General features: G+C 41.9%; 1 protein-coding gene across 1 annotated transcript in view; it reads right to left on the bottom strand.

Moving 5' to 3' along the window:
• LOC134345068 (probable G-protein coupled receptor 149) overlaps positions 1-12,175 on the bottom strand; it is a 91,977-nt gene that overhangs the window by 22,996 nt on the left and 56,806 nt on the right. Inside the window, exon 3 of the mRNA XM_063045201.1 lies at positions 5,785-6,185. Coding sequence (XP_062901271.1) covers positions 5,785-6,185 — 401 coding nt within the window. The remainder of the gene's footprint in view (positions 1-5,784; positions 6,186-12,175) is intronic.

Below are 12,175 nucleotides of genomic sequence, written 5' to 3'. Positions count from 1 at the left end.
GGGCACACACTCAGTGATTCAGGAACAGCTTCTTCCCCTCTGCCAGCTGATTCCTAAATGGACATTGAACCCTTGGACACTACCTCACTTACTTTTAATATACAGTATTTCTGATTTTTGCATGATTTTTAATCTATTCAATATACATATACTGTAATTGATTTACTTATTATTATTATTTTTATTCTACTTATTTATTTTTTCTCTTCTATATTATGTATTGCATTGAACTGCTGCTGCTAAGTTAACAAATTTCACGTCACATGCCGGTGATAATAAACCCGATTCTGACTCTGATTCTGATTGATGCACAAATACAATTCGGAAATGGCAGGCAGTAAGTAGATTATAATTAAAAAAACACACGGCAAAGACGCAAAAAAAAAGAAAACCCAGGCTCTTACTACTTTAAGACTGAGCAAAGTAAGGTTCAAATACACAGGCATTATTTGAGAACGTGCAATTGATGATCAATAACAAGAGAGTCCTATCATAATCATCATCATCAGGTGCCGTGCCCAGTTTGAGCTTTGACTGCCATGGCCCACACACTCCTGCTTCGGGTCAAGTGGATCAATTCATTGGTTTTCATTTCCAGTTCTCTGGCTGCTGTCTCCATCATCATTTGTCTTTGTCTTCCTCTTGCTTTCTTCCCTTCAATCTTTCCCATAATTACCGTGCATTCTAACTCTTTCCTAATCACATCTCCAATGAAGTTATGTTGCCTTTTCATGATGTCATACATTATTTCTCTTTTTGTGTTTGCTCTGTTCATGACATCCTCATTAGATATTCGTTTCATCCATGATATTCTTTGCATCCTCAAAAATCACATCTCTGCTGCTTCAATTCGTTTCCTCATGTTACTCGATATTGTCCAACATTCTGAGCCATATAACATAACTGGATAAATGTAACATTTCAGTACTCTGAGGCGGGTTGTCATGCCTAGTTTAGTATTGGTCAGTATACTCTTCATTCTCGTAAAGGTGTCTTTTGCCATCCCTATTCTACTTTTGATGTCCATGTCGCACCTTCCATCTGATGTCACCCAGCTTCCTAAGTAGCAAAAGTTCTGTACTTGTTTTATGTCTTTCCTGTTTATTATCAGCCTGCAGATAGGATTCTCCTTCTTTTTGGATATCACCATACATTCTATCTTTTTGAAATTGATATATAGACCCATTTTTGCACTTTCTTCAACAATTATATCAATTAAGTTTTGCAGTTCTTCCTTCGTACTTGCAATTAACACAGTGTCATTTGCATATCTGAAATTATTGATGTTTTCTCCACCAACTTTGATTCCCAAGATGTCTCTTATTTTTTGTAATATTGTTTCACTGTACACATTAAATAAATCAGGGGAGAAAACACACCCTTGTCTAATGCCTCTCTTGATTTTCATAAACGGACTCACTTCTCCATTTATTCTTCCAGCGGCAGTGTGTTCCCAGTACAGATTTCTGATTAGGCGGACGTCTTTCGAATCTAGATGTAGAGTTTTCCGTAATATTTCAAATAACTTATTGTGCTTCACTTTATCAAATGCTTTTGTGTAGTCAATAAAACAAACAAACAAATCTTTTTGCACTTGAATAGCTCATTCTGATAGTATCATTAACATCAATATTGTGTTTCCTGTGCCTTTGTCTTTCACAAAAACACATTGTCCTTTACCTATTTCAGCTTGTATCTTACTTTTAGCTCTTGTCATCAAAATTCTTAGAAGTATCTTGCTGATATGACTCATTAAATTTATGGTCCTATGTAATTTACATTCTATTGCTCCAGGTTTCTTAGGAAGAGTGATAAGTACTGATTTTTTCATCTCCTCCGGTATTATTCCAGTCTCATAAATGTCACTGATGAAATCAGTAAGTTTCTGTTAAAAAAAAAAAGATCCTTAGGGAATGATGTCTGCCCTGGCTGGCCAACCCCGGAATAGACCAGAGTCCTAACAGGTGGGTATCTGGAAGCCTCCACTACGGCAAGAAGCAGGGTGGGTATAATTACAAATGTTAACAGATATTTGGCCAGGTATGTACATATGAAAGGTTTAGAGGTATATGAACCAAATGCAAGGAAATAGGACCGCCTCAGATAGGCATCTTTGTATTTGGGCTGAAGTGCTGTACAGCTGTGACACCATGACATTCCTGGTACAGAGCTTTTTGCAGTGGTTTATGGGAAATCCCAGAGCATCTTAGTAAACACCTTCAGCCTCTTGAATGAAATGGTGAACCATGACCCTTAAAATTGTCAGTAAACTTGGGGTGGTAAGGGATCCATTCATTCAGGGAATGAACAGGAGGTTCTGTTGGCGAGAACGAGATTCCCAGGTGGTATGTTACCTCCTGGATGCCTGGGTCTGGGACATCTCAAATTGAGTCCTCAGCATTCTTAAGTGGGAGGGTGAACAGCCAGAGGTGGTGGTCCATACAGGTACCAATATCATGGGCAGGACAGGTGATCAGTTTCTGCATGGGGAGTTCAGGGAGTTAGGTACTAAGTTAAAGGGCAGGACCTCCAGGGTTTTGATTTCAGGATTGCAACCCATGCCATGTGCTAGTGAGGCCAGAACTAATAAGACCATACAGTTTAACATGTGGCTAAGGAGTTGGTGTAGGAGGGAGGGCATAAGACTTTGGATCATTGGGCTCGCTTCCAGGGAAGAGGGAAGCTGTACAGAAGGGATGGTTTGCACCTGAAGTGGGGGAGACGAATATCCTTGTGGGAAAGTCTGTTAATGCTTCACAGTAGGGTTTAAACTAGAGATGCAGGGGGACGGGAACCAGAGTCTTGCATGGGGTACCTTATCAAATGCCTTGCTGAAATCCATATACACTACAGATAGTAAATTGGATTAATCATTGTCTTTGTGGGAGAAGCCAGAGAGTGGTGTAGAGAATTGCCTCTCTTAATGGAGGCCTGTGATTAGTGGTGTGCTGCAGGGAGTGGCGCTGGCTCCTTAGTTGTTTGTCATTTCTATCGATGATCTGGATGATAATGTGATTAAATGGATTGGTATATTTGCGGATGACACTGTGATTGGGGGTGTAGTGGACAGTGAGGAAGGCTATCAGGGTTTGCAGTGGGATCTGCATCAGCTGGAAAAGTGGGCTGAAAGATGGCAGATAGAACTTAATGCAGAGAAGTGTGAGGTTTGGCCCTTTTGTAGGACCAACCAGGGTAAACTTTACACAGTGGACGGTAGGGCACGGAGGAGAGTGGTAGAACAAAGGGATCTGGGAATACAGGTCCATAATTTGTTGAAAGTGGTATCACAGGTCGATAGGGTCGTAAAGAAAGCTTTTGGCACATTGGCCTCCATAAATCAATGTATTGAATACAGAAGATGGGATGTTATGTTGAAGCAACATACATCAAAGTTGCTGGTGAACGCAGCAGGCCAAGCAGCATCTATAGGAAGAGGCGCAGTCGACGTTTCAGGCCGAGACCCTTCGTCAGGACTAACTGAAGGAAGAGTGAGTAAGGGATTTGAAAGCTGGAGGGGGAGGGGGAGATGCAAAATGATAGGAGAAGACAGGAGGGGGAGGGATAGAGCCGAGAGCTGGACAGGTGATAGGCAAAAGGGGATACGAGAGGATCATGGGACACCCAGAGGATGGGCAAGAGGTATATTCAGAGGGACAGAGGGAGAAAAAGGAGAGTGAGAGAAAGAATGTGTGCATAAAAATGAGTAACAGCTGGGGTACGAGGGGGAGGTGGGGCCTAGCGGAAGTTAGAGAAGTCAATGTTCATGCCATCAGGTTGGAGGCTACCCAGACGGAATATAAGGTGCTGTTCCTCCAACCTGAGTGTGGCTTCATCTTTACAGTAGAGGAGGCCGTGGATAGACATGTCAGAATGGGAATGGGATGTGGAATTAAAATGTGTGGCCACTGGGAGATCCTGCTTTCTCTGGCGGACAGAGCGTAGATGTTCAGCAAAGCGGTCTCCCAGTCTGCGTCGGGTCTCACCAATATATAAAAGGCCACATCGACCCGACGCAGACTGGGAGACCGCTTTGCTGAACATCTACGCTCTGTCCGCCAGAGAAAGCAGGATCTCCCAGTGGCCACACATTTTAATTCCACATCCCATTCCCATTCTGACATGTCTATCCACGGCCTCCTCTACTGTAAAGATGAAGCCACACTCAGGTTGGAGGAACAACACCTTATATTCCGTCTGGGTAGCCTCCAACCTGATGGCATGAACATTGACTTCTCTAACTTCCGCTAGGCCCCACCTCCCCCTCGTACCCCAGCTGTTACTCATTTTTATGCACACATTCTTTCTCTCACTCTCCTTTTTCTCCCTCTGTCCCTCTGAATATACCTCTTGCCCATCCTCTGGGTCACCCCCCCCCCGTCTTTCTCCCTAGGCCTCCTGTCCCATGATCCTCTCGTATCCCCTTTTGCCTATCACCTGTCCAGCTCTCGGCTCTATCCCTCCCCCTCCTGTCTTCTCCTATCATTTTGCATCTCCCCCTCCCCCTCCAGCTTTCAAATCCCTTACTCACTCTTCCTTCAGTTAGTCCTGACGAAGGGTCTCGGCCTGAAACGTCGACTGCGCCTCTTCCTATAGATGCTGCTTGGCCTGCTGCGTTCACCAGCAACTTTGATGTATGTTGCTTGAATTTCCAGCATCTGCAGAATTCCTGTTGTTTATGTTATGTTGAAGTTGTCTAAGACATTGATGAGGCCTAATTTGGAGTATTGTGTGCAGTTTTGGTCACCTACCTACAGGAAAGATGTAAATAATGTTGAAAGAACGCAGAGAAAAATTACAAAGAGTAGCCGGGTCTGGAGGACCTGAGTTATAAGGAAAGATTGATTAGGTTAGGGCTGTCATCTTTGGAATGTACAGGACTGAGAGAAGATTTGATTGAGGTATAAAACATTATGAGGGGTATAGATAGGGTAAATGCAAGCAGGCTTTTTCCACGGAGGTTGGGTGAGACGACAACCAGAAGTCATGGGTTAAAGGTTTAAGGTGAGAAGCTTAAAGAGAAACGTCTTCACTCAGAGGGTTGTGAGAGTGTGACATGAGCTGCCAGCAAAAGTGGTGCATGCAAGATCAATTTCAAAGTTTAAGAAGTTTTGATAGGTACATGGATGATAGGGGTATGGAGGGCTATGGTCCCGGTGCAGGTCAACGGCAGTAGGCAGTTTGTATGTTTTCAGCATGGACTAGATGGGCAGAAGGGCCTGTTTCTGTGTTGTAATTCTTCATGAGTCTTTGTCTCTAACTGATCCGATGTTAAGCTAAGATGCCATGTATCTAAGGAATTTCTAAAATCATTAAACGCCATTTTAGACAAACCTTGGCGATAGTGAGCAATACACGCAAGTGATTACCAGCGTTTGCAATACCTCCTGTGTTTATGATTGACTGTAGAGAATATATGTGACCTCTTTGACCCCCTACCATCAGACAGGAGGTAGGACAAGGACTGTTTGGAAGTGAAACAGCTTCTTCCCCCAGGCTGTGATACTACTGAACTCCCTGCGGTCACCAAGGTCTCACCACATATGAAGCAGCAGTATTGTTATACCATTTATTTTTGAACTTGAGTGGTAAATGCACATTATTATTTGTTAAATTATTTGTGGAACTATTACTTTATTTGTTGTGTGTGAGTTATACTGTTGTGCACTTTGGTCCGAAGGAGCGTTGTTTCGTTTGGCAGTGTACGTTTATATGGTTGAATGAATGACAACAAAATTGAACTTTGTATATGGCTTGCATTTATCTTTTCCTTCCCAGTACACTCACCTGACGGGGAGTCCTTTCCGACTTACTTCGGCACCATTCCCAATCCACAAGTTCTGGTTTGTGTCCTTCTTCCTGCACTAGTTTGCTCTCTGCACCATTTGGAGTGCTGGCAAGTGACTTTCCTGTGCCCTTGTCGCTGAATTTCTGTGGATCGGCTTGGTCAAGTGGAGACCACGGGGAGCAGTCTAACGGAGCGGTGGTGCTGATCTCAATGGGTATGTCGCTCTGAATTCCCTCCTTTCCCACAGGGAGGAATTTGCAGCCATCAGGTTGATGAGCAGTAAGGTTCTGATGAGACAGAGACTTGCTTTCCTGGCCAGTGCAGTTACTTGCTTGTGATATCTTATAAATTCCACAGCCTTGTTGCAATGACAGGTTGAATTCAAAACCTTTGCGCTTTCCTAGATATAAAAAATTAGAGTCATAGAGTTATTGAATACTACAGCACAGAAACATACCTTTCACCCCAACTGGTCCATGCTACCTTCTTTTCTGCCTGCACCCAGCACATACCCCTTCATACCCTTCCCATCCATGTACCTATCCAAACTTCCGTACATCTTTCCTGATGGTAACAATGAGTAGAGGGCATGTCCTGGGTCGTGGATGTCCTTAATGATGGACCCCTCTTTTTAGAGGCACTTTTCCTTGAAGGTGTCCTGGATGCTACCGAGCCTAGCATGCCTGATGGAGCTGACTAATTTTATTACTTTCTGCAGCTGACTTCAATCCTGTGCAGTAGCCCCCCACCCCCTTACCAGATGGTTAGAATGCTCTGCACAGTACATCTGTAGAAATTTGTGAGTGGTTTTGGTGACATACAACATCTCCTCAAACTCCTATTGAAATACAGCCACTGTCTCGCCTTCCCTGTAGCTGCATCAATATGTTGGGTCCAGGTTAGATCCTCAGAGATATTGACACCCGGGAACTTGAAATTGCTCACTCTCTCCATGTCTCATCCCTCTATGAGGACTGGTGTGTGTTCCTTCCTCTTGCCCTCTCTGAAGTCCATAATCAGTTCTTTGGTCTTACTGACACCATCCCACCAGTCACTGCCATCAGATTTCTGAATGAACCCATGTACACCACCTCCTGTCTCTTTTTGCTCTACTTACTAATTTAAAAAAGATATTCCTTATTGTAATTTATAGTTTTAAAAAATATAGATTGCTGTGTTCTATTGCGGCAGAACAACATATTTCATGACATATGCTAGTGATATTAAACCTGATTCTGAATGGTATTAGAGTCTGAACCAGATTATAAATATACTAACAAACATCTAGGAATGATTGTGATGCAGATCATTCCATGAGAATAAAAAGTGATGGTTATAAAACTGAGCTCTGTTCAATGAGAAATTGAATTTTCTTGTGGGAAATTATTGATTGGGGATTGCTGCTGCTTTTTTAAAAAAATAGTTGAGGTATTTTTACAAATCCTGTAGGATCCAGAGCAGAAAGATTATTGATATCAATGTTTTCAGTGCAAGGTTCAATAAACATGTATGATACATATTCTTTGTCAAATGGATGCTATATTCAAATTATTCTGTCTTGTATAAAATTTTCTCTGAAAATTTAAAAAGAATAATATCCCATGTGAAACTAACACAAATAACTGATGCGTTCTCTGCTGTTAATGCAAGACTACATAAAGGCAGTATTTGTAATCATAAGAAAGCTTTCAGAACATAACTAGTTGCTCTTTAACCTATGAATCACTTCTGAAATCTAATCACTAAATTAGGAATGATTGATGATTTTAAGCTTATCTAATGAGAGCTAGAAGTTCCTGTGTAATAAAACATTGGCTGTACAATCAGTGCCATTGCTTGTCAGTTTGTGATCTGCTGTTGTCGCCCATCCACTTCAAGGTTAGACGTATTGTGCATTCAGAGGTCCTCCTCTGCACACCACTGGTGTAATGTGTAGTTATCTTAGTTACTGTCACCTCCCTGTCAGCTTCAACCATTCTGGTCATGTTCTCTCTCATTAACAAGGTATTTTCTCCCACAAAACTGCCAGTCGCTAGATTTTTTAAATTCCTTTTTTTTGTATTATTCTCTGTAAATTCTACAGACTGTTGTATGTGAACATCCCAGGAGATCAGCAGTTTCTGAGATACTCAAACCACCCCATCTGGCACCAACTACCATTTCATGATCCCTTAGGTCACATTTCTTCCCCATTCGAATGTTTGGTGCCAGTTTGACTAATGGTGTTCCGCAGGGGTTGGTGTTGGGACAATTTCTTTTTCTGCTGTATATAAATGATTTAGATGATGGAATAGATGTTGCCAAGTTTGCAGATGATACGAAGATTTGTGGAGCAGCAGGTAGTGCTGAGGAAATAGGTAGGATGCAGAAGGACTTACAGATTAGGAGAATGGACAAGAAGGTGGCAAATGAAATACAATGCTGGAAAATGCATGCTCATGCATTTTGGTAGTAGAAATAAATGTGCAGACTATTTTCTAAACAGGGAGAAAAATCCAAAAATCTGAGATGCAAAGGGACTTGGGAGTCCTTGCGCAGAACACCCTAAAAGTTACCTTGCAGGTTGAGTCAGTGGTTAGGAAGACAAATGCCATGTTAGCATTCATTTCAAGAGGTCCAGAATACCAGAGCAAGGATGTGTCGCTGAGACTTTATAAGGCACTGGTGAGGCATCACCTTGAGTATTGTGAACAGTTTTGGGCCCCTCATCTTAGAGAAGATGTGCTGGCATTGGGGAGGGTCCAGAAGAGGTTCACAAGGATGATTCCAGGAATGAAAGGGTTATCATACGAGAATGTTTGATGGCTCTGGGTCTGTAGTCACTGGAATTCAGAAGGATGAGGGGGATCTCATGGAAACCTTTTGAATGTTGAAAGGCCTAGACAGAGTAGATGTGGAAAGGATGATTCCCATGGTGGGAGAGTCTAGGACAAGAGGGTACAGCCTCAGGATAGAGGGGAGCCCTTTCAAAGCAGAGATGCGGAGAAATTTCTTTAGACAAATTTGTGGTGAATTTGTTGCCACATGCAGCTGTGGAGGCCAGGTCATTGAGTGTATTTAAGACAGAGATTGAGAGGTTCTTGATTGGACATGGCATCAAAGATTACGAGGAGAAGGCTGGGAACTGGGGTTGAGAAGCAGGAAAAAAAAGGGATCGGCCATGATTGAATGGTGGAGCAGACTCGATTGGCCAGATGGCCTAATTCTGCTCCTATGTCTTATGGTCTTATGGTCTGAACAACAACTGAACCTCTTGAGAATGTCTGCGTGCTTTTATGCATTGAGTTGCTACCACGTGAGAGAGGGAATGAAATGGAACTTCATTTTGGAAACCAAATTCTTGGACAGCATTTTTGACTAGATTTTGAATACATATTCAATTGGTAAGAGACTTTGCAATTCTTGATAGTAACCAATAGTTCCCTATAGCATAGAATGAGACCATAGATACCATGGCCAAGAAAGTGCCTCTGCCTCCTGAGGAGACTAAAGAAATTTGCCACGACCCCTTTCACTCTTACCAGTTTTTATACTTTACTATACTTTATTGTTGCCAAACAATTGATACTAGAATGTACTATCATTACAGCAATATTTGATTCTGCGCTTCCCGCTCCCTGGATTACAAATCGATAGTAAATATTAAACATTTAAATTATAAGTCATAAATAGAAAATAGAAAAGGGAAAGTAAGGTAGTGCAAAAAAACCAAGAGGCAGGTCTGGATATTTGGAGGGTACGGCCCAGATCCAGGTCAGGATCCGTTCAGCAGTCTTATCACAGTTGGAAAGAAGCTGTTCCCAAATCTGGCCGTACGAGTCTTCAAGCTCCTGAGCCTTCTCCCGGAGGGAAGATGGATGAAAGGTGTGTTGGCTGGGTGGATCGTGTTCTTGATTATCCTGGCAGCACTGCTCCGACAGCTTCTGGTTTAAGTTCTGGTTTCTGGTATCAATACAATTTCTGGTTTAAGATGGCAGTGGTGAAACACAACGACTACTTGCTGGTAGCAAACAAAATAAGCAGACTGTATTAATCACACTCTTTCTTGGATATGATCTGTGCAGTCAATAGCCTGTAACTTTCCTTTCTGAGTTGAGCTTTGCCTATATGACCTGGCATTTTTGTGGTCTGAACTGAAGTCTCATAGGCGTATGACGATTGCTGCTTGGTGCGTGCTGGCTGAATTGAGCAATGATGCCTGGGCACAACAGCGGGAAACAGTCTCCTAATCTGTGTCAGGTCTCACTGATGTAGGAGAGGCCACTTCAGGAACACCGAGTACAGTAGACAACCCCAAATGACTTCCAGGCAAGGTGTCGCCTTACCTGGAAGGACTGTTTGAGTCCCTGAATGGCAGTGAGGGAGGAGGTGTAACACTCTTCACAGTTGCCAGGAGGGAATTAATGGCGTCAGGATGAAAGCTCTTGGCCCGGAATGTTGACCATTCATTTCCCTCTATATACGCTGCCTGACTCCCTGAGTTTCTTCAGCCGTTTGTGTGTTACTCAAGATTTCCAGACCTCTTGTGACAATATTCTGCATTCTGTTATTGCTTTTAACTTGGTATTACTTCATTGTAATATTGTAATGAGAATTTTACAAAGATTACCCCTTAGTAATAATGATCAGTTAGAGATAGAGAGAATCCCTATTTACTGACAAGTACATTTATTGTCCCAGCTAACGAGCACATGAATTTACACAACTGACTAATGGTGTGCTGTTATAATTCACCTGCCTGCCCTCCATGAACAGTCAAAGGATAGAAAAGGTAATACTCAGGCCCTACACTCACCTAGGCATCTGGGCAATTCACAGTAGCCAATTAATGTATTAAACAGCACATTTTTGAATTGTGTGAGGAAGCTTTGTGCAGGTGATAAGGGCTATAGAGTGGACAGCCAGAGACCTTTTCCTAGAACAGAAACAGATAATACAAGGGGACATAATTTTAAGGTGTTTGGAAGAAAGTATGGGGGGACGTCAGAGGTTTTTTACACAAAGAGCGCTGGGTGTAGCGGTGCTGGTAGAGGCAGACACATTAGGATCATTTAAGAGATTCTTAAATAGGCGCACAGATGAAAGAGAAATGGACAGCCTGTCAGAAATTAGATGGACCGACAGTGGCAAATTCACTAACAATAGTTCTCTGATAATGTATTCTGGAGGTCAACAGCATATGTATGGAATTATTTTATACAAACAAGTATCAAAATGTCTTATGGGATATTGGGTGATATCCGATCAGCTGCTTTTAGTTAAATTAAGGGGTAACCTTTTTAACATTAGCATAATCCAAGCCTATGCACCAAAAAATGATGCAGATGAAGAGGATATCAACAAGTTTAATGAAGATCTCAACAGTGCTTATGAGCAATGTAAATCTCAGGATATAAAACTAGTCATGGGAGATTTTAACGCCAAAATTGGACAGGAGAGGTTGATAACGTCATAGGACCCTTTGGATTAGGGGAGAAAAATGAAAATGGAGAAAGGTTTGCTGATTGGAGTGTCAGAAACAACCAAGTGATCACCAGTACTTGGTATAAAAACCATCCACGTAGATTGTGTACTTGGATTAGCCCTGGAGATAGAACAAGGAATCAAATAGATTTCATTACCAACAATGAACACTTTAGAAATAATATCACAAATTCTAAAGCCTACCCAAGAGCAGACTGTGGTTCAGATCACCATCCAGTAATAGCTACCATTAAAACAAAATTAAAGAAACTGAAACGTGGGAAAAAGAGGAAGAAGTATATGTTGGGAGAACTTAAAAAAGGTAGCATACTTAAGCAACAATTCAAGACAGCTGTGGAAGAATACCTCAACAAAAACGTAACAACACCTATTTGGGACAGATTTAAATATGCTATACAGCAATCAGCAGAAGAGATAATCCCAGTGCAAGAAATCCAACACACCAACAAGGGGTGGATAACCTAAGAAATTCTAGATCTGATGGAACAAAGGAGGTTAGTGAAGAATAATGAAGTACAATACAGAGAGCTAGACAGACAGACCAGATAATTGTGCAATATTGCAGAGGAAGAATGGCTGAATCAAAAATGCAATGAAGTAGAAGGCAATATTAACAACAGCAAAGAAATGTACAAGAAAATTAAGGAAGTTACTGGAATTAAGAAAACCTCCTCTACAGGATGCGTAAGATCAGCAGACGGATCCATACTAACAGATCCAGATAAAGTATGTGAGAGGTGGATTCAGTATATAGAGCAGCTGTTTGAGGATAATAGAAGGGAATCCCCAGATATTAAAAACACCCTAATTCTAGCCCACCTATTACCAAAGAAGAAATAACTAAAGCGATGAAAAGCATGAAACATAGTAAAGCCACTGGACCTGATGAAATTTCTGTGGAAATGA

Source organism: Mobula hypostoma, chromosome 4, assembly GCF_963921235.1.
Source record: "Mobula hypostoma chromosome 4, sMobHyp1.1, whole genome shotgun sequence".
NCBI classification, from domain to species: domain Eukaryota; kingdom Metazoa; phylum Chordata; class Chondrichthyes; order Myliobatiformes; family Myliobatidae; genus Mobula; species Mobula hypostoma.
The sequence above is the reverse complement of the archived record's forward strand: the minus strand, read 5'-3'. Positions and strand labels throughout refer to the sequence as shown.